This window comes from Leopardus geoffroyi, chromosome E3 (assembly GCF_018350155.1).
Source record: "Leopardus geoffroyi isolate Oge1 chromosome E3, O.geoffroyi_Oge1_pat1.0, whole genome shotgun sequence".
Taxonomy (NCBI): Eukaryota; Metazoa; Chordata; class Mammalia; order Carnivora; family Felidae; genus Leopardus; species Leopardus geoffroyi.
The window spans coordinates 31,934,544-31,957,111 of record NC_059340.1 but is presented as its reverse complement, the minus strand read 5'-3'; the positions used below and the strand labels follow the sequence as shown (position 1 = coordinate 31,957,111).

Below are 22,568 nucleotides of genomic sequence, written 5' to 3'. Positions count from 1 at the left end.
GTGAGCGCACACACGGTTTATAGGAGGCATCATTCGCTTTTCTGATCTTGAGTTAGGAGGAAGGAGCGTTAGCTTACTGTCCTCCTGAGAACAAACTCGAGGGAAGGGAGTGCATTTGAAGGTCCTTCTTCTAAAGTTGGTGTCCAGACGCGTGCCTTGACATTCTCGCCTTAGATATGTGTCCTTCATTCCTGTTGCTTGGATGTTGCTTGTGTCTCTAACTTGCTCCTCGCACAGGAAGCTCGGGAGAGAGGCAGGGTTTTTCTAGAGCACAGTCGCAGGCTGCCAGTTTCTCTGTTTATGTACCGGGGCGTGAACAGCAGGAATTTGCCTGCACTTTCCGCTTGAACAGTGGACTTGGCGGTAGGTGGATGTTTGGAAGGGCCCTGATGCACACGAGGGCAGAAGGCACAACAGCACAGTGCAGAGCGTGGATCCTGGAATCGACACAGCCTGGCTTCTCATTTCCCAGCTGCGTGGCTTTGCTTGGACACGTTTGCCTCCCAGAGCCTCAGGCCTCATCTGAGACCTGGGAGCAAAACAGCACCTGCTTCTCGGAGTCGTTGAGTTAGCGACAGACGTGCGTGGGGCCTTTGGCAGCAAGAAGGCACACAGGTCAGCTGCTTCTGCTCTCGCTGCTCTCATTCCTGTGCTTGGTCTTGCTCTGAGCACCAGATGAACAAGCTGCCCCTTCACTTGGGCCTTGTGGTGCACGGGGCCATCGTCACGCTGGCTTCACACCCAGCCCGTGACAGCATCACCTGGAGATGCCGACACCCCGCGGCGGGATTAGGGGCACAGCGTCTCTGGCTGTGAGCTTCTCATGTCCCGCCTCGTTCTGTCTCATGACACGGTGCCTGTTTCTGATTTCTGCTCTTTTGCCCTCATTCACACGGGTGCCCGTCTGAGCAGCGTTACCGTATCGATCACCTGTGATAGACCGGGCACAGCGGGCTCCTCGCGTACCCGCCCTGGGAGGTTGGTGGGTGCCATGCTCACTCGGTGGATGAAGGCAGACAGCAGAGATGTGTCAGAGCAGCGGCAGGGCGGGCCCTAAGGTTCCGTTACGCTGTGCTCCCACGCTTTGACTGTCAGCTGTTTTCCACGTTTCTACATGACGTAGGCATGTCGGTTGGTTGACAGTCCGTCGGATCAGCTTGTCACGATTTGCTAACGTCTCTTTCCCCCGCGTTCAGTATTTAGGTTGTTGGCCTTTGATGTTGCTGTCGTTTTTGCCTTTTTTGTGATCAGCCACTCTGAACTGGATGTGTTCACGCACGAGCGTTTCTTCTACTCCTGGAGGGTGTGTTGGGGTAGGTCCCCCGGAGTGTTGCTCTTGTCCAGAGGGATGAGCATTGGCCACCTGGGACCCACGTGCTGTGACCCGCTGTATGAGTCGGGGTCTCCAGAGAAGCAGAACCAATGGGGGCGGCGTGCGTTTGCGTGTGGGCAGGAGTCCCGCCTGCTTGTCCGCGGTTCCACTTGCCACGGTTTCCTTTCCACGGTTTCCGTTCCCCCGGAGCCAACCGTGGTCCTGGAGCAGTGGCGCTCCTTCTCCCGGCTCATCACGAGGTCCGCAGTGGCCTTGCGCTGTGTCACAGCGCCCACATTCACTCTGCTTCATCTCACTGATGCCGGCAGGCTGGGTCCGAGGACCCAGAAGGGCTCCCACAGGACCAGCCACGAGGGGCCCTGGCTGCACACAGGCTAGAAATCAAACTCGAGCCAGCAGAAGGTGAAGACAGAACTCGCTGAAGGCATGGAGTACAGGGACGGTGTGTTTGGGAGACTCAGCAAGGGAAGGACGGAGCCGCGTCCTTGCTTGGAGCCCGGGGTTTTTTACTGAGGATTGTGCTCTGGGGTATGTCACCTCTCGGGCGTCCGGGAACCGCTTAGAACAAAGACCAGGATCCAGGTGTTACGCCTTGGAGCCAGGGGGGTCTTGGCGTCGAGGGGTCTAGCGCCGGTGGTCTGGAATACTCTCTGAGACCTTCCTCCGGCTGTTCTGGCCTGGTCCTTCCTTGGATGTGATCTGGTCTAAAGAAATCGTTCGCTCCTTGTCCCTTACAAGGAGGATGTCTGCTGTTTGCATTTTGAGGCACGTGTAACGTGGGGTTGCGGGTTCTAGCAGGAAAAGCAGCAGGAAGGGGAGCAAAAAGCCGATTTCTGTGGAGTCCTTCAGCTTCCCTGCCTCCTCATCACGTGGGCAGTGGGTCATCTCACGTCATCACGAGAAGGGTGACTACAGTGCAGTCTGATATTTTGAGAGAGAGAGAGAGACCACATTCACGAAACTTTTGTGGCAGATCATGGTTACGGTTGTCATATTGCCTTGTAAGTTACTGTCGTTAATCTCCTAACGTGCCTCATTTATAAGTTAAACTTTACTATAGGTGTGTATGGATAGGAAAACAGTATGTCTATAGAGGGCTCAGCAATGTGTGTACTCTTTGGAACTCCTTGGGGGGTCTTGGGACGTATCCCCTGCGGATAAGGAGAGGGGGATGCTACCGTCTGTCTGGATCTTTCTGTCTAGATAGATTTTAAGGAATGGGCTCACGTGATTGTGGACGCCTGAAATGTCCAGGATCTGTAGGGCGTAGGCCAGCGGGCTGGAGACCCAGGGAGGAGCTACATTTCCAGTCCAGAGGCAGGCTGCTGGCAGAATTCCTTCTTCTTTTTTTAAAAAAAAAATTTTTTTTAATGTTTTTATTTATTTTTGAGACAGAGAGGGACAGAGCATGAGCAGAGAAGGGGCAGAGAGAGAGGGAGACACAGAATCTGAAGGAGGCTCCAGGCTCTGAGCTGTTAGCACAGATCCCGACATGGGGCTCGAACTCACACACTGCGAGATCATGACCTGAGCCGAAGTCGGACCCTCAACCGACTGAGCCACCCAGGCGCCCCCAGAATTCCTTCTTCTTTGGGGGACCTCGGTTTTTCCTGTTAAGACCATCAGCTGATTGGATGAGACCCAGCCAAACATGGAGGGCGATCTGCTTTACTCAGATTCCACTGTCTTAGGTGTTAATCTCATCTGAACATATCTCCTCAAGCAACTGGAACAACGTTTGATCAGATATCTTGGTGCCGTGGCCTAGCCACATAAGCCCTTTGTTTTTAAGCAGGGCCTTTTGGGACGTGCCACTTGCATTCAGTGTCTCTGTGGGTAGGTGCATCTCTGAGTTGATTCACCCTGTGTATTTTTTGTCCCCAGACACAGTCATTTCTCTTCCTATTAGACTGGGGCCATTGAGGGAAGCCTGAGCGGGAGGGCAGCCTGTGAACCAAGGTAGCCACCGCCGGCATTGTGATGTGTAAGACACAAAACAGTGCAGGGTGACCTTTACAGGGGCCCGGGCCCTTCCAGGCCATTGGGCCTCCTGCACATTCTGGATGGACTCTCCCTGGCGTAAGGCGGGGGATCTTGATTGAGCATTCTGCAGAGCCCCTTGGCAAAGAGCGGAGAATGATGAGATGGCCCACTGAGTAATACTTTCGTTTTGATTCTAAGCTCACGTTCACAGGAGAGGTCTGGGAGCTGGAAGGGCCGGCGTCTTAGCAGTTGAGCAGCACAGCCAGTTTTGTGAGGGAAAAGTGGCCCTTCCTGGAGAAGCTCTCTGTGGATGTGACAGCCTCTGGCCAGTCAGTGCCCTGATTGTCTTTAAAATGCTCTGTTGGCCAAAAGCTGGGTTTATGTTTCTGTTTGCTGGCAGTTAAAACGCTTTGATGACCGAGGGGAAAAAATCTTGTCCCTCCCGCCTCAATATTTACAAGTGTTTGGTTTGCCTTTTTTTTTTTTTTCCTTACAAGAGGATAATATCTTTATTATAGAAAGGGGTTTTTCTGTCACTTGACGTGTATCCTTGGACAACCAGTAGGGAAGTGGGGTGAAAACATAATTCAAAAAGAATTACAAACATAGGGGAAACTGTTAACATCTTGCTAGCAATTAAGCAAATGCAGAGTGCAGCAGACAGCTGGAATTTTCCCCGGGATTTAAACTGAAAACCAGAGAAAAGGAGAGCCCTAGGTTAGTGCCCTGGGGGGGAGGGCTTGCTCTCCGCGTGTCCTCAGCTGCTTGGTACCTTCTAGGCACACAGTAGGCCTTAAATGTGGAGTGGATGATGGGGCGAGTCTGGCGCACAGGGCCGCCAGATCCTCACAGATCACGTCCCTCGTGTTGACCGCCTTGTGGGAAGACGGTTTGACACGACCTCAGGAGCCTCCGAAATGTTTGTCCCACCTGATTCAGCAGTTTTGTTGCTGGGGATCTACCCTGAGGAACGAGCCTCCGGAAAGGAAAACCGTTGCTGCCTCTTGACTCCAAAGTCCTTGCTCACAGAAGTAGAACACTGGAGCTGACCTCAGCTCTCGTGTAGTTTAAACTCGAACGTCTTAACGATGCAGATCTTGGACATCTTTTTTTTTTTTTTTTTTTTTTTTAAGTTTTTAACGTTAAATCCAGTAGTTAATGTAGTGTTTCATTAGTTTCAGGTGTACAATATAGGGAGTCAGCAGTTCCATACAGGACCCAGTGGGATCTGGAACATCTTAAATGACATTTAAGAGTGTCTTAGTAGTGTGAACACAAACTTATGAATTAATATGGAGTGGGAAAGAGCAAAATATTAATCCTACATTGAGTTTCGTTATGACCTCTTAAAGAAAAATACGTGTAAAACGAAGCCGCTACGGAAATGGTGTCTAATGCAGTTTTGCTTTTGGTGTATCCCCCCACCCCCCACCCAGGCCACCCCCTGCTTTTCTAGCTTTTAAAAGAAATGTCTGACTTTTTTGATGAAAAGCAACACCCATTACTGTTTTTAAGCCAGATGTGGCACCACGTCCTGAGTGGGTCTGTGCCTTAGGAATCACTTCAGTATAAGTCATTTTGGGGGTGGTGGCCCTTGGGCCCTTTTGCTTGGGTTCTGAATCTCAACTAAGGGGACCTGGCTTCACCTGTGCTCTGCCCGTGTTGCTGAGAAGTGGCAAAATTTCCCCTTAGAAAGAGCAGAAAATCCCATCTGCCTGGAGCAAATGATTCTGCTGCCTTCTGAAGGGCCCCCCTGAGCGCCTCTGGGTGTCTGGGAGTCCCCTGGGTCACCAGTTGCTAGATTGGAGCCCCAGGAGGGCGGCTCTGTACAGATTCTAGAGGCACAGCCAAGTTCACCCCAGAGCCCGGCCCAAGTTTGGTTCTGCTGGTGCACCCCACCCAGTCTGCTGAGCGTCTCATTGTGGGTGTGACCTGCACGGTTAAATGACGGAGTTTGCAAAATTCTGGTAGGATTATTTCCCGTTTGTTGCTCTGAGCCAAATGTTTGACCAAGAGGTAGACAGGACTGAAAGGAAAAGCTCTAACCGACTCTGGAAGCAGCACAGGCTTGCCCCCAGAGGCGGGCCCTCTCCCCTCACCCCTTTTTAAAATTTAAATTCTAGTTAGTTAACTATCGGTTTCAGGAGTACAACTCAGGGATTCATCACTTCCATACAACACCCGGTGCTCATCACTTGCCCTCCTTAGTACCTGTCACCCATCTAGCCCAGCCCCCACCCACCCCTCCCACCTCCCTGGTTGTTACTTTTTAAAGGATTGCTAAGGACAACAACCACGAAGAAGAATACTTATGCCACAAAGCCTAAAATATATCCCGTTTGGTCCTTTACAAAAAATTATTCTTGATCCCTGCCCTGAACCAAAAGAAAAACTGCATACATCATGCCACATGGTGGGCGGCAGCCACGGGGCCCAATGTAATTGGATTTGGAAGATGTGGCCTCAGATCCTTGAAGCCTCGGTTCTGTCCAGGATGCTGAACTTGCACTAGTGACATAACCTCCTGGAACTGGTTTCCTCTCTCCCGCCCCTCACTTCCCCCTCTTCCTCTCCCGTTCCCTTCCTCTTCCTCCTCCTCCCTCCCTCCCTCCCTCCCTCCCTTCCTCTGTTAAGTAGGCATGACCATGGTTTGCTTTGGATTTCTTTATAACTGTGTCCCAGAAAAGAAACTGAGTTACAGAAAGAAAGGAAGGAAGGAAGGAAGGAAGGAAGGGAGGAGGGAAGGAAGGAAGGAAGGAAGGAAGGAAGGAAGGAAGGAAGGAAGGAAGGAAGGGAGGAGGGAAGGGAGGAGGGAAGGAGGATTCTATGAACTTTAAAGCCTGTGCAAACACATTCTGGTATTTATTCATGTGTCCTACTTGCCCAGAGACAACTGCTGCAGTGGGGAAATCCTTTCTCAGACACACTGAACTGAACCAGCTGGTGTGACAAAGATGGTCCAGGTTGCTCTTGTACTTTGTGGATAAGGGGACGGCATGACAGCTGTTAGGAGCCTGCTTTATGTTTAAGCTGACCCCCTTTCTTGGAAGGGACCCAGACACGATCTGGTCTGATTCTGCCATTTTACTAATGAGGGCTCGAGAACCAGCCAGGCAAAGGGACACTCGCCCCGGGTCTCGTGGCTGCCGTCACTCCAGAGCCTGGGACACCCTATCCTTCCTCCTGCTTCAGGACTTTGCACATGCTTTTCCCTTGCCTGCGTTCCTCTCGTCCTTCTCTTCACTTGGCTGACCTTGCGGTCTCACTTTCAGCTCTAATCTGTCACCTGTCTTCTTCAAGGAAGCTTTGCGTGGCCTTCCTGACCAGCTCCATGGATCTGAGCTGCTGTCTTATGTCTACTTGTGGGATCGTGCGGTTCATGTCCTGGTCCCCCTATGACTTGTAAGCTGCCAGAGGGCGGGACTTGTAAGCTGCCAGAGGGCGGGATAAACACTATTTGCTGGCTCTTTGGCCAGCACAAAATATACGTGAGCACAGAGCCTGGCATATAGTAGGGGCTCAAGAAACACTGGTTGAAGGCACGAATGTACGAGGCCTGGGTCTGGACCACACGCTCCTGCTCCCAGCCTGGGCCTCCTGTCTTCAGCTCAGTCATGGTCTGGTTGGTTCCCCAGAGGGAACTTGAGGGAGGCTGGCGGATGCTCGTGGCCCTCAGAGGCTCTTCGGTCTGTCACGCAGCTGTATTCTCTCACCTCAGGCCGCTGGATGCGAACGCCCGCCTCGCCCAGATGCACAGCTGGGCCCCGCTGCAGGTGCTCCAAGGTGACGCCGATGTCCTCTTTCCGGTCAGCGGAGTGGGCTCGTATGGCCCTGCAGGTGGGTGTTCCCCGATGACGTGTTCCGTCCATTCATGAGCTTGGGCCCCGGGAGCCAGCAGCAGGGTCCGGGTCCCCTCTGCAGTAGGACTGCACGAAGGGGTGTGGGGCCCAGGGCTGCAGAGGCTTGTTGAGGTTGGGACTGCCTGAGGCTTTGGCTTCTCTTCTTGCTGAACCCGAGGGCTTGACTTGCTCCCACCTGAGCGAGTGCTGGGCCAAACCAGCTGACACGTCGTGAAGGAGCCCCCGAGCCTGTGTTTTTTCCTCCCCAGTGATTTTGTTTTGGAACTTGGTCATATACAAGCAGACCACCAATGGTGACGGTTATTGTTGCCTCTTAGGGAAAAAGTTACAGGACTGTAGCTCTAAAGGCCCCAGCACCCTTTGCAACCAAGTGCTTGGGATCAGAGAGTAGCTTGCTTGAAACCTGCCTTTAGAGCGGATGAGCGTTTTGGACTCCTTTCATTTGGTTGAGTGTGCTCTTGTGTGGTTTGTTACTCTTTTCTTTAGCTAGAGCAGGTCACAGGGAGCAGCGGGAGAGGGGCAAATGGGAGGGAGCAGCGGGAGAGGGGCGAATGGGACGCGGATGAGCCCGGTTGGTCCAGGGGTGGGCGTGCGGTGCAGCCGGTACGGTGCCCGGCGGCTGTTATGGCCCCGCGACACCACTGGGTTAGTGAGGCCCCAGCCTCTTCCCCTCCCCTGCCCACAACCCCCCGTATAGGCCCCTTCTCACCCTCCCAGGGCCGGGTCTGAGGGGACGTAACAGGGCCCACCAACTGCTCAAGAGGCTGTTGACATTGTGAACTGGATGGTGGACTGTTCTCGTCACCAGCGGGGGACAGAAACCCCCTCCAAATAGCTGGAGCGCAGGGGCGGGCGGGCGGGACCCTCACTGGTGGCAGTCTAGAGTGGGGGTCAGGGAACCTGGCTCCAGGAGCTGCGTGAGCCGGTCACCTCTCCGGGTGGCAGTGCTCCTGGCGGAAACTGAGGCTCCTGAGCGTGGTGGCTGAGTGACTCAGTCCGCCGGGCCAGGCTCCTCTTCGGAAGGTGCAGCCGGTGGTGATCCTGACAGCTGAGGCGTACCAAGCCCTTGGAGCGAGTCCGGGACTGCAGGGCAGCTGGTGTGGATGAACACGTCCCGTCTCGCCCACGGCCCGTGAGGAAGGGCTGGGCGTGTTCTCTCACCTTCCTCTAGATTTGTGGCGGGGACTCCCAGGTGAATGTGGGGAGAGGCGCCAGGCACCTGCCGCGGCCCCGAGAGAGCCTGCCGTCCACGTGGGCATCTCGTGCTGGGGACTTGGAACGAAGGGCGTTCGTGTGTGTCCCCCGTCCTACGCCCCGCACTTCCTCATGTGGTCTGTCCTGTCTCCACTGCCCTTTGACAGTCTTGCTCTCTCTTGCCCTCTCCCCTTTCGGCCTCAGCTGCGCAGCCTTCTTACCAGCCAGCGCTTCTCCTGGGGTCTCCGCTGAAACCGCTGAGAGGGGCCGGCTGGTGGGCCCAGCTTCTCCTTTCCCTCAGGTGGCCGTCCGTGGTCCCAGCGGCCAGAGGTGGGGTTGGGTGCCTCGCCATTGTCCACTGAGCACGGTGCACGTGGGGGCTCACAGAAAGCAGGTGGTCCTGACGCCCACATGGGACCCGTGTGGGACTTCCAGCTGGTGACCCAACACCCTACTCACCTTGTCGCCCTCCCCACCGAGGGGGCCTTTCTGCCCAGCTGCCAGGTGCCCGCACTAGGCACGCTGTCTCGTTTCTGGCAGCCCCTTCCTCTTGAGGCTGGGGGCTGGGGGCTGGCTGCTGCGGGGGCGCTGCCCTGTTGCCCTCTGTGCTGGGGTGGAGTCTTCCAGAACCCAGCACTCCTCCTCCCTCTGCGGGCTTCCTCCAGGGTCTGCGGGGAAAGCGGCCTCTGGCCAGCCTCCAGCATCCTCTCGGGAAGCTTTCCCCTGGTCCCGCCTCTGCTTGTCAGCCTTCCAGACCCGAGGCTTCACCTTGTCACTGTTGGGGGACCCCGAGCTCCAGCTTATCTCTATTATCCTCATCAGACATGCTGTGTGTGAGCCGCCTGCCAGCTTGTTAGTTTACTTTGGTAACAAAGCCGCCAGGAGTCCCGGGAGCCTGTGACAGCCTTGGGCAGACTCGCCGTGGGTAGGAGTTGCATAGGAAGACAATTATGCTCAGGCTGCAGAAGACAGGAGAGACAGCACCGGAGTCGATCTGCTGCCCGACTGGAAGGCCAGGTGGCATCGAGTCCCTCCTGGCCTGGCCCCCGTTTCCCTGGGAGGTGGGCGGACCTCTGGTGTCAGGACTCACCTGTCAGGGAGGCCTTTCCCTGGGCGGCTCTGAGTGCATGCTCTTGGCATTTCTGTCCCAGACTCCTTTGCTCCTGGTGACTTCTGACCGCTCTCCTTTCTGAGTGACACCCTTCTACTTGAGCAGGGTTAACATAGTCTCTCATTCTGGCCAGGGAGCCATTTTGTGTCTTTAGTGACAGTTTTGGACCCAGATGGCTCTACCCTTAGGAGACCTTCCCATCATCTTTGAAAGTGTTGGTGTCTGTAGCGTCACTGCCCGTGGGGACATTTAGAGGAAGACGGAGGGAGGCACGTGGTGGAGGAGGAGTGTTTTGGTGGCCAAATCTGGAGAGAGAGAAGGTGGCAGAGAAGGGGACTCCGGATACAGAAGTATTGTCCTGATTCGTGGACGGGGAGGCTCTGTGGCTTAGGGGGCCGTGCTTTGGAGCTGGGGTTGGAGGCTCAGAGAAGGAAGACACCATTCAGGTCACATGGGACCAGGGTGTGGGATTAGATACAGTCATTCCTCTGGGCGTGTCTGTCACCTGCAACATAGCAAAGCACATTTACCGTTTCTTTGAAGCTGCATGGGAGAAGAAGCCCCAAAGTTCCTTTCAACCAAGAATACTCAACGGAGGTGAACACCCATTTCTACCCATTGCACACATGAAATTGTTATTGCTCCTGTCCTCATCGAGGGTCCTGGGGTTGGTGGTGGGTCTTAGCAACTTCAGAGTTAGTTAGCTTCTTTTCTTTTCTTTTCTTTTCTTTTCTTTTCTTTTCTTTTCTTTTCTTTTCTTTTCTTTTCTTTTCTTTTCTTTTTTTTCTTTTCTTTTCTTTTCTTTCTTTCTTTCTTTCTTTCTTTCTTTCTTTCTTTCTTTCTTTCTTTCTTTCTTTCTTTCTCTCTTTCTGTTTATTTATTTATGTTAGAGAGACAGAGAGCATGCACACAGGTGGGGGAGGGGCAGAGAGCGAGAATCCCAAGCAGGTTCCCTACTGTCAGTGCAGAACCCAACGTGGGGCTCGAACTCACCAACTGTGAGATCATGACCTGAGCCGAAATTAAGAGTCAGACACTTAACCGACTGAGCCCCCCCCACGTGCCCCCCAGCTGCCCTCCAGGTGCCCTCCAGGGTCCGTTTGAGGCCTTGTTCGTTCATTTGAGACCTTGGGTCCTCAAACCTTCATTTCCCTGGTTCTTCAACTTCTTGTCTCACGTTGGGTCTTTGGGGTTGCTTGTTGGGGTCGAGGAGGCTCTGTTGTAGCACCGCACTCACCTGAGACGGTTGATCCGGGGCTTGGCTCCCAGTGGGTAGTGTTACTGTTGGGGATGTCAGGACCCTGTGGTGCCCCTGGACCTGCATGATGTGTGGTCCCCACACCGCTCATGAAGGTCGTGTGCCACTCAGGGCTCGTGGTTTTCTTTACGCAACCAGTGGGTGTCCTGCTCTGTACCGGCCCTGTGCTGGGCTCTGGGGGGATCCGGAGATGAGCCCTCCCAGCCCCCGGAGTTTTGCATGCAAGGAGGGGACAAGGGACATCGACAGCTCCCTCTGCTCCCACCCCTGCCCCCACCCTGGCCACTCTTCGCACAGCAACTGGAGTGATGTCTTAGAACTTGAATCAGATCGCCTCATTCCCCTGCTTCAAGCTCTTCTAGTGCCCTGAGGATAAGATCAGGAACCCTCACTGTGGCCCCCGAGGCCCCGGCTTGCCCCACAGCTTGATGCCCTCGCGATGCCCCAGCCACACCAGCCCGCTTCTGCTTCCTCGAGCCGAGCCCACCGCCGTCTCTCTACTCCCGCCTCCTGCAGCCTGTGCGCGTCCTTCGGGTGGCAGCCCAAGTGTCACGTGCAGAGGGCTCCTCCGCCCCCTTCCCAGGCAAGCCGGGCGTCCTGTTCACACTGCCATAAACCTCGTGTGTCCCCATGCCCTCACCTCAGCTTGGAACCGTGTATTTGTGTAATTACTTGGTGATGCCCATCCCCCCCGCTAGTCTTTGAGGTCCTCGAGGGCGGGGCTGTGTCTGCCCTGGTTCCGGTGTGACCCTGACCCTGGTCAGAGCCGGGCCCACAGTGTGGGCTCAGGAAGCCTGTGCTGAGTGGGGGCGCAGTGGGTGGACCAAGTACCTGGGGGTGGGGCTTGCTGACGGGAGTGGACACCTGGTGGTTGGAAAACTGATATCCAGGTGGGGACACGGTAGAGACAGAGGAATGGGGCGGGGAGTTCAAGGACGCCTAGAGAGAGAGGCACGTGGCCCAGATCAGCTGTGTGAGAGATCACGGAGGGGGAAAGGGCTTAGCTCTGGCTCTGGGCAGAGTGAGGTTCAGACTCTCACACATTAGCTTGTGATCTCGGACGGGTCACTGAACTCCAGGGCCGTCTCCACATCTGAAAAATTAAGATAATAGTAGCGGGCACCTCCGAGGGCGCCTTGAGGGCGAGTGAGGCAGCCTGGGCGGCCTGTGCTCCTGTGGGACATCGCTGGGCTGAGTCGGACGGAGGGTGTCTGGAATGCTGGCGGACGATGTGGGCCTTTACTCCAGACGTGGGTTTCGGCTGTGTATGTTGGAGTCCCCGTTTCCGCTCCGGGGAGGGGAATCTGATAGCCGTGAGTGGGTTGGACCATCAGGGGTGAGGCAGAACTGTGGGGGCTCCTGCAGGAGACCCCTGGAGGGTATCGAGCCTCAGCGCTAGGGCGGCAGTGGAGACGACTCTGGACAAGGAGTGGGCGATAATGAGGTGGAGCCGGCAGGTCTGGGGCTCCCTGGCTCCATGATGGAGGGAGGAGGGCGCCTCGCTCTGAGGGGAGAAGGCCCAGTGGAGAGGGTGACAGAAGGGAGCAGTTTGGATGTTACGATCAGTTGGTGGGCCCTGCAGGGTGGCCTGGTAGAGCTTTCAGGCGGGCAGCTAGCACCGTGGGCCACGGGTTCCGGATTGAGGTCTCAGCCAGAGGCGCTTGCTTGGGACGTGTCCCCTTTACACAGCCGGGGGCCAGGGCCCCGACCCTGTTGGAGTGGCCAAGGGGGGCCCCTGAGCCGGGATCCAGAGGCACGGTCACAAAGGAATCAGAAAAGATGAAGGTGGGAGGGCGGGGGTGATGATGGCGGTGGCGATGGGAGCCTGTGGTAGGCAGGCTGGGCTGTAGGGTGACGTTTCCCCCTCAAACTCCTTTAAAAAAGTAGGAGCGAGTGGAATAGCTTGATGGGGATGGCAGGGTAGAAGAAAAGGTGGCAAAACATTCTCTCCTTAGGACTCCCCAAGTGCAACCCCTTTAAGAGCTGGGGAATCTCCAGCAGTATGAAACTCCGGCCAAAACGGGGGGAGGGACGGGCAGGAGGCTGCGTAGCTTAGGACAGTGAGATGGGCTCCCTCCCGCCTCTGCCCCGTGCCTGCATCCGGGCCTGGTTCTGCAATGACTGTCGAAAAGCCAGAAATTTCTCCACTGGGCAAGTGTTAGCCATGGGTGATACCGGCCTTAATGTCACCGTCCAGCCCAGGGGGCCATGATTTGTACTTTTTTCTGAAACGAGACTTGAACAGCAACTAACACATTTATGAAAATCTTCAGTGCCTCTAGAGATGATTTGTGGCCTCACTTGTTCCGAATGCCTTTCTCACACACCATTCTCTCTGTGCCCGGTGGTGGCTTTTTAGAAGGCGGCAGGGCCCTGGGTTTTGAGGTAGATGCTGTCGGTGATGGGACTGTGCTGCCCCCTTGTGTTTGTCATCAGCCACTACAGTGCAAGCAGTTTTGTCCAACAGAAAGCTGGTTTTTGTTCTCTGATCCTGAGGCTGGCTCTGAATATGGACTTGGTGCACCATTCCAGGTGGCTCAAGGTCAGAAAGGTTAAGTGGGATGTTGGGGCCCCCTGCCTTGTGTCAGTGCCTGGTGGCAAATCTGGGATTCTGGCCAAAAGGACGAAACAAGTAGCAGATTAAAATCCGGCGTGCGGGCCAGGAAACATTTGTCAGTCGACTGATGTAGAGGGGAGCCCGTGTCTGCACCGTGCCCGTGCCTCCTGGAGAAAACGAAATGAAAACAGACAGCTGACTTTCTCTCCGCCACTGCTCTCTGTGTACAGATGCCCCCCTTGGGAGCCTGGAGAACGGGACCGGACCAGAAGACCATGTTCTCCCGGAGCCTGGGTCCCGGTACAGGTTAGTATTCAGAAGCCAGATCGCCTTTGGGATTGAGTTGTCCTGTTGACAGCTGTGCGTTTGATGCTTTTTTGCAGGTAGGAGCGCACCTGCTGGGATTCAAGGTCAAGGCCTCATTTCACACTTTATGTTCAGGTTTAGATGGGAAGTTGCCGAGGGTGTCCGCGTGAGAAACGGCGTGTTACCAAACTTCATTTGTGGACCTCCTTTACTTTTTATGATTTTGGGGGCATATCTGGGTACCTCTTCTACTGTCATTTACTGGGTTTTAACATTTGGTCACAATATTAGGCAACTTTCATATTGTGGAATACTCGAGCCACTTAGCTCTCACGTATTTGAGAAGTGCTTCGTCCCGAATAGAGTAGTAAGCACCATGTCGGGTTTCTGATTTTCAAATAAAAGTATCTCCAAGGGAAACTGAGTTGCTCAAAGTCGTTGGATATTTGGTGGCAGAGCTAAGATGGACACTGAAGTCTCCCTGATGCCACCGCGATCTTTGCGGCTCTTAGAATTGTTTCTTTTTCTCTCTTCACGGTTTTAACTGGGTGCAAACCAGGGGTCGATCACACCTGCATTTTCAACCTCAGCTCCAGGGTGGGAGTCACTGGTTACATCAAACCATGCTTGGTGTTACTGTCTCTCCCTGAGTCGACGGGGCTCTGCTCTGTGACAGTGACACCACCTGTAGGTTCCTGCACGGTCAATACATTGTCAGGGAGGACGGGTGTCACCAGGTCCATCCAGGATGCAGAGTCCTTTCTGCTGTTTCTTAAAAAAATGTTTTTAATGTTTTATTTATTTTTGAGAGAAAGAGACAGAGTGCTAGCAGGGAGAGCAGAGAGAGAGGGGGACACAGAATCCGAAGCAGGCTCCGGGCTCTGAGCTGTCAGCACACGGCCCGATGCGGGTCTCGAACTCACCGACCATGAGATCATGACCTGAGCTGAAGTTGGACTGAGCCACCCAGGCACCCCTGCTGTTTGTTTGAGAAGGATACTGAGTGTTGATTTCAGGGACACAAATCAGCATCAGGAGCAGGCAGATTTGCAAAGAGGGAGTCTGCAAATGATGAGGGCTGACCGGGGTTTTGAAGGGCTGCCTCCTGCGCCTTCTGGTGGTTGTACCTGAAAACCCTGAGTCCCTGCTAGTTCTGTGTTCATTTTGAGTGGCCGAGTGTGACTTGCTCCCGTCTGCTTTTTCCCAGTGTGGAAGCCAGTCCCCCTGGCCAGGGAGACCCTCTCAGCAGCCTGCTACCTTCCTCCTCGGTGCCAGAGTCGATGACAATTAGTAAGTACCTGCTGAGTATCCTCCCCCAAGGCCAAGTGACTCTCGGGCCTGCGCCTCAGCAGTTGCCGTGGCGCTTGCCCCTGCGTGACTGTGGACTTCATGAGATGTGGGGTAAAGTCAGGTGTGTGTGTCCGTGGTGTGAGTGTGCTGTGCCTTTCTAAGCTTCCTGAGCTGTGGTTAATGACCAGTTTGGGTGTGTGCCCGCTCTAAAGGACACGCTTCAGAGCTGGAGCGGCACTGAGTTTTGAGGGGTTTGGGGGCTTGCCTCCTGGACGGTCATCAGCCACAGAGGAACTGTGCTGATTGGGTAGGTCTGGAGGAATCATTTTTATAATTAAGGAAGAGTGTATCTCTTAAGTGCAAAGGTTGTTAAAGATCAGGTTCAAATGATTTCAAACCTTCCTGCTGGGGAAAAAGTATTAGAGATATAACAAGATTAGGTTTGTGTGGTTTTATATAATAAAGAGAAAGCCAGCTGTAGCTTAAGGAGATAGAAATTCATCTCTCTTTCCAGAAGTAGGCAGGCTGGGGCTGGTATGTGGCTCCATGTTCATCAGAGACTGGGACTCCTTCCATCTTGCCTCATAGTCCAAAATGGCTGTTTTAGCTCCAGCCATCCCAGTCTCATCCCAGGTAGCAGGAAGGAGGAGGGAGCAAAGGAGAAATTTCCTCCATTTCCATTGATAGGATTCAACTTTTTCCTCTAGCCTCTGACTGAAATTTACATTTCCTTCAATTATGAAAGTACCAGCAAACCATAGAAACCACATTCATGTTAACAAAATGGGTGATTTTATCGCCGATAGAAGTCGCAGGCCCCCATGAGAGCTGCAACATGAAAAAAAAAAAAATCTCAGATTATTGTTTCTGCTGGAAAATAGGGTAGTTTTTAAAATGTGATAATAAAGAATTCTGTGTATTTTTGTGTCACTTTTATTTTTTAAATTTTGATAATCCTATTTCAGTATAATTTGTTTCCTTTGAAATCTTGTGTGTTTTATTTTCTCTATTTTAAAATCTTTTTCTGAGAAGAGGTCCGTGGGCTTCACCAGACTACAGAACGGGTCCACGGGGTACAAAAAAGTTGACGCCTGCCCCCAGCTGCGAGGACCCTTCTAGAAGTGCACACAGTATCCCACTGACTTGGCCAACATGAGTCCCATGGCCTCCCCGACTGCTAGGGAGGCAGTGCCCCCCTACCCCCACCATAGGGTTTTCGTTGCTTAGGGAGGCAGTGCTCCCCACCCCGTCATTAGGGTTTTCATTGCTTAGGGAGGAAGAGCGGGGTCTGGGAGACGGCCAGCACTGTCTGAGTCAGGGATCAAGGAGGAAATGAGGTTGGTCGGTGGGAATGACCAGTCTCCCTCTGTGCAGTGAAAGCGTGCAGTTCATTATGGCGCTTCTCAGGCTTGAGTTCGGCCGGGCAGATATTTGTCGATCTGTACATGTGGGGCGCACGGGCTGGGAGAACACTGAAGTCGCTGGCTTTCAAATTTCAGTTATTTATTTACCACTGTACTAGTATTTACCCTGTAATTTTTTTTTTTTTAATATTTTTTTTTCAACGTTTATTTATTTTTGGGACAGAGAGAGACAAAGCATGAACGGGGGAGGGGCAGAGAGAGAGGGAGACACAGAATCGGAAACAGGCTCCAGGCTCTGAGCCATCAGCCCAGAGCCCGACGTGGGGCTCGAACTCACGGACCGCGAGATCGTGACCTGGCTGAAGTCGGACGCTTAACCGACTGCGCCACCCAGGCGCCCCTAATTTTTTTTTTTTTTAATGGGTGCACTTAGGAAAAGTTGAGTGCCTTTATTTAAAAACGGAACTTTCCATGATTGTAGTAAATGGAGAGTCACTCTTAGTTGACCTAAATAGCAGGTAACTGAAAACAAAGGCAGCGGAAAGGAGCCAATGCTCAGTCGGCCTGGATGTCTTTGCCTGTCCCAGCTTCTGTCTGAGACCCCCTCCCATTGTTAAAAGGAGGCGAGTCACTGAGCAGCACAAGGAGGGTGTTGGGGATATCCTAGTGCTAAACTCCGATCTTTTTCCTGGAAGTAACCAGAAGGATTGAGAAGGGACAGAAGGCGTCTTGTCCGAGTCCCTGTGACTTCATGCCTCGTCTTTCTGTGTCTGCAGTGTTCTCTGTTTGTGTGGCTCCCACCTCACGTAGAGGGACGAGATTTCACTCTGGCCCTGGGGTGTGTCCCCTCCAAGGAGTTTCCGTTTGCTTTGCAGAGAACGGGTACCCCGAGATCGTGCACCCGAGTACCACGCTTCATAGGGGCCTTGCCGTGGGCGCTTTACTGGGGTGCGGGCATCTCTGTGCACCCCAGCAGCTTTCCAGCACTGTGTTCCCCAGATGAAGTCCCTCCACCACCGCCGAGCTCGGGCCGCGCTGCCGGCTGGCCCGTGGGTCTCCCTCAGCCACTTTGTGCCGGAGCAGGTAGCTGGCCCTGCGTGCCCACCGGCAGTAAGGTCGTCCGTCCAGACAGACTGCAGTTGCGCTGACGGCTCAGATTTAGGCTCTGTTTTCCTTGTTTTGACTCAGACGGTTTTCCGAAAATGTAAATCCGGTTGTATCACTTGCCATCTTCGGCAAGTAGGGACTTACCCAGAGTTCGTGACTCGAGTCTCGGAGGAGATACGTCAGCACACCTGCATCTTGACCCTCGGTACTTTGTGGCGGTGAATGTGTGCTTCCTGGGGCGGGGGCGGGGAGTGGGGGCCCTGTTTGCTGAGGTGGCGGCAAATTTCAGCGAGCCTTCTGGATGCAGCCCTGCATCGCCCGTGTGTGTTCCGGGTGAGAGGTCAGGATCCTTAGAAATTTCGGATGGAAGGTGGGTTTGACTCATGGCCCCCTCATCCTGCCTCTGGCACCGTGTCGTTGTAGAAAAACGAGAAGCGTGAGCCGGTCCGGGTGTCTAGGGTGTCAGCTGGGTGTCAGCTGGGGTGGCCCTAAAAGAGCCCCACAGACTGGGCGGCCTGAAAACAAACTTCTGTCTTGCACTTCTGGAGGCTGGGAGTCCAGGTGACCGTGACGGCTCCTGGCAGGGCTGCTGTCCTTGCCTTGCAGCTGGCCTTTTCTGTCTGCCTGTGCATCCCTGGTGTCTCCCCCTCCGCTGATAAGGACCCCTGTCCTGCTGAATTAGAGTCCCACCCTTAGGACCCCATTTCACCTTAATTACCTCCTTAAAGGCACTACCTCCCAGTACAGTCCCACTGAAGGTTAGGGCTTCACGTATGAATTCTGCCTGGCGGGGGGGGGGGGTGGGGGGGGACACCTGCAGTCCTGGGGAGTCCCGAGAATGGTGTCCTAGGAGGTGCCCACCTCCAGTTCAAGGATTGCATCCCAGCATGTGAAGCACGTAGGATTCCACTCAGGGGAGATGCCTGCCTCTCTAAAACCCCGAAGAGCCTGGCTGGGGGGCCCCAGCTCTGCTCTGTGAAGCAGGGAGCGTTTCCCTCATATCCTGCCAAGCGGCTTTCCCGCTTCCTTTCTCGTTCGGTACAGGCGGCTGCCTCGGCGCTGTGACAAAACTGGAGTCCTGAATCCTCAGTGCTTGGGGATAACTCACAGGTCCCCTGCCAAGCAGCCTTCCCCTCGAGAGCTCTCTCTCTTCTCTCTCTCTCTCTCTCTCTCTCTCTCTCTCTCTCTCCTGTGTCTGTTTCTCTCTCCTCTCAAGAGATGTCTCTCGATGTGGCAGAGGGTTTTGTCCTTGGCTTTTTGGCTTTTTGGCTTGTCGGCTTGTCGTTATTAAGGGCCCAAGAGAGGATGCTGTGGCCAGGCCCTTTCTGCAGGCCCTTTGGCATTTAAGAGCACACAAGGCCTGTTGGGAAGAAATGGTTATTTCGTGAAGTACTAGAGGCAGTCTGGAGCACCCCAGAACAGCCACAGTTCTGCCCGGGCACTTCCATTTCCGCAGCTAAGTTTGTGTATGTTTGTGTTTCGGGTGCGCAGGGGTGGGAACCGCGGCCCGCCTGTTGCTTTGGCGGGTGATATGCCGTCCCAGCCAGGAGGCCACGCTCTGAAACCAGGCCGCCCGGTTCCCCACGCTCCCCTGGGTGGACGGGACCTCTCGGGGTCTGTCATCCCAACCCAAGGATGCTGCCAACACCCGTCTTTTGCTGAGAAGAGTATTTGGGTCGGAGCTGAGAGTCGGTGAACAGCAGCTCTTACCAGTGAGCCTGTTTGTATTGTTTCCTTAATGTTATTCCCGAGGCCTTTCCCCCTTCGTCTCCCGGGTCATCCTGCTGCACGACTGTAATATTCCGACTTACTGGATTGTTTGGGCGGTTGGGGTGCGCCAGCCAGGTATTTTTGTTGTTTGTTTTTGCACTGACTGTCTTCACTCAGTTAAAAAAATTTTTCTGTTAAAAAGTTTTTAAATTTTTTTAATGTTTATTTATTTTTGAGAGAGAGAGGGAGAGCAATAGTGAGCACGAGCAGGGGAGGGGCAGAGAGAGAGGAAGACGCAGAATCGGAAGCAGGCTCCAGGCTCTGAGCTGTCAGCACAGAGCCTGACGCGGGGCTCGAACCCACGAACCGTGAGATCATGAGCTGAGCCGAAGTCAGACGCTTAACCCAACTGAACCACCCAGGCTTCACTCATTTTAAGGAAAGAATGGGCAGCACCAGGCTTGTAGTAAATTATTTTTTTCTGCTTATGTGTTCCTTCCTGGTTAGTTCCTGGGCTGGGGCGTGAGCAGGCCACAGGTGAATCCTGAATTTATGGGCCTGTTACCAGTAGGTATTTTATGTTCTCAGTTAACCGCATTGCCAGTAGGGTGACAGCTGGTGACAGCTGCCGGGTTCTTGTCAGTTCACTAGCAGTACTTGCGAATAGTTTAATGCAATCTGCTACTTGAAGAGCTGGAAAAATGGGGCTTTGAGGCTGGGTGGCTGTGCATTCCCTAGAGGGGCAGCCCCTCTGCATGCTTTTGTATGACATTTGTAACCCCCCCACCCCGCCTTTTGTTTCTATCCTTTTGTTGGGGACTCTGGTGCTCCCGTTGGCTCTTCTGCCTGATGTGGAGAGGAAATGTGTGTGTGTGTGGGGGGGGGGCACAGGACACTGTTCGCTGCTCAGAGCGATGGCCGTGTGGCTCGGGGAGAAGGCCAAGAGGACAGGCCGATGGCCCCCACCTGCCCGTGCTAACCTTGGCCTGTATGTCAGTGAGCAAGGAGCCAAAAAGCCTGCCCCGAGGAGTTGCCAGCCAGAGGGGAAGACCCACAGTGGCGACGTTAACAGACATGTGAACTTGGCTGGCGAATCTCAAGCCCTGGAAGGGGGGCTGTTTCAGGGTATATTATTAAGACAGGTTGGTCTCGGGTGATGGCGCAGCTGAGGCCTTCAGGGTGAGGGGGACGGTGGGGCTCTGCTGGTGGGTGGTGATGCCCGAAGTATGGCTGGGTAGCGGGAAGCGGGGAGCCCTGAGCTGGAGGATGCTGGAGACGGCCCTCAGTCGGATTTTATGCCAAGAGCAGCGGGAAGCCGGTGCAGGGTGTTAAGCAGAGCGACGTGATGGCTCCCGCTTGCTCTTGCAAAGGGCAGGTTGGGAGGCTCGTCTGCTACCTAGGGCACCCTCAGTAGTACGCCCTCCAGGCCTCCAGTCCTCCCTGTAAGTCCCCGCTGGCCCTTCCTTGCTTGGTGGTTCGTGAAGGCCTCCCCTGTGCCTCTCAGGCTGGGACTCCTGAGTTGGCGTGCGTGCCCCCACTCTCTCAAGCTGCCAACAATCCACAGTCGGTGCCCTGAACGCTGTGCACGGACACCCACAATACAGCAAGGTGCTAGGTGCTGCAGAGAGCTGGGGGGGGTTGCGCAGCCTGGGGTCTGGCCCTCCCTCCAGTGCTTCCTGACTAGGCGTCCCTTTCTCTTGCTTTTTTCTCCCCCCAGACTCTCTGGGCCCCATTTCCTCATGTGTAAAATGAAGACACACTGGCTTCTCAGGGCCGTTCTGAGGGTTAAATGCACTGACCTAGCACGGCAGGAAACCCGAATGCTGAACCAGGCATTACACGGGATGGGTGCCCCGTCCAGTGCTTATAAGCCCCACACGTGGTGAGCCTTGCCGTTCTGGGTTCCCGAGTCTGCTCATCGCCCAGCAAGGCGTGGGGACCAGGTCGAGACTGAGGACAGTGAGAGAATCGCCGTGAGTGTCCAGCATCATGTCATGATGTTTGGGTGGCATCTCTGGAGGAATGCCAGTTCTTTCTGGAATTATTTCCGGAGACCCTCTGTGGGGGTCAGTTTGGAACCCATTCAGTAGCCCCAAGGGGTCAAGCTCTGAACCCTAGTTGGAGCCCAAACCCCTAGGGTTGTGAGCCTGGTCCTTGCCAGTTCCCTCCTGGTTCTTTCTAGGTGACCTCTGCCAGCCTGGCTTCAGACGGCACACCCCACCCATGGGTTCAGACCGGTCTCTGGGGCAATTCCCGTCTCCTTCGAGGAGTGCCCAGAAGAGGTTCATAGTATGCTGTCTCCTCGCTTGTTTCGCCTCCTGTGACCCAGGCTTTATTTACGCTGTTGCCCAGTTGTCACAGCATCCCTGCAGGCGGGCGTCTGGGCCTCGGTTTGTAGTTGAAGAAACAGGCCGAGAGGCGCCGTGGGAGGCCTGAGTGCCAGGATGCGGTGGGACCGGGCTTTCCTCTCTCCCTCCTCGCTGTTCCTGGAAGCCCAGGGCTTCTGGAGTGCTCCGCCCTCAGAGGAAAGCATTCGGGTCTGCCGAGATGTCCCCCCTTGAAGAGGCTTCCCTCCCGAGCACTCGTCTGGAAGAGCTTTTCCTGCACCACTCATGCTATTTTCACGTCTGCAGATTCCAGGTTTCCAAAGCCTTCCTGACCTGAAACCTGAATGTGCTTTTCGTTGGATTTGCATGTCCCCACGGGGATGTGAGCTCCTTGAAGCCAGGCGCTTTGCCTGCTCGCTTAGGGCCTGCATCCCAGGGCCTGTAATCCTGCCTGACATGTCGTTGTGGCTCAGGAGACCTTCGTGGAGTGGATGAAGGAACGGAATGGTATTTATTCGAGTTCTGACAAACCTGGAGACTTTGGAAAGGGTTCTGCTGGAATGACCCGAAAGCCAGTTCCCCCGTCACCCCTCCGTCTCTAGCTCGGTCATGCAGCATGAATCCGGGACTGTGAGTTACACATGGGGGTGAGCGGTACCCCCCGCCCCCGTCAGGGAGGAGGCAGCTGGTGGTGGTAGAGGGAGCACTGGCTTGAGAGTCAGGAAGCCTTGGCTCTGATACTGCCTCTGATAGTAGTGGGTCCCTCGATGTCCCTGTGCCTCAGTGTCCCCAGCTTTGACTTGGAGGAGACTGCGCTCAAGGATTCCTTATGCTTCTCACCATCTATTCTGGGAAGGGAGTCGTGACCCCTGTGTTCTGTGCAGCTGTGAAAGCCAGGTTGTTGAAGTCTGGATGTTTCTAGTGTCTTGTCTTGTTGGGCTTGTTGGTCTGCGGTCAAAGCCAGACCTTGTCATTTTCCCCATGCTGACTGGCTCCCTTGCAAATGTGCTGACCGTGGAGCTGACTTTGCATGACCTTTGGTTGGTACACTCGTAAGCACAAGCACACTGACGTTGACATCTGGCCCGTAGCTTTTCCTCCTCTAGGCCAGGTGCTGGCCGATGTAGGAGGCATGGCCATTTGGAAAGAGGCAGGATGGTATGTGTGT

At 54.5% G+C, this 22,568-nt stretch overlaps 1 protein-coding gene across 5 annotated transcripts in view; it reads left to right on the top strand.

Moving 5' to 3' along the window:
• SNX29 (sorting nexin 29) overlaps positions 1 to 22,568 on the top strand; it is a 493,450-nt gene that overhangs the window by 66,223 nt on the left and 404,659 nt on the right. For all 5 annotated transcript variants that reach the window (XR_006708071.1, XR_006708072.1, XM_045460338.1 and 2 more), the window contains exons 9-11: positions 7,035 to 7,153; positions 13,527 to 13,602; positions 14,810 to 14,892. Coding sequence is in view for 3 of the 5 variants with exons in the window: in XM_045460338.1 (XP_045316294.1) it covers positions 7,035 to 7,153; positions 13,527 to 13,602; positions 14,810 to 14,892 (278 nt within the window). In the remaining 2 variants the exon portion in view is untranslated. The remainder of the gene's footprint in view (positions 1 to 7,034; positions 7,154 to 13,526; positions 13,603 to 14,809; positions 14,893 to 22,568) is intronic.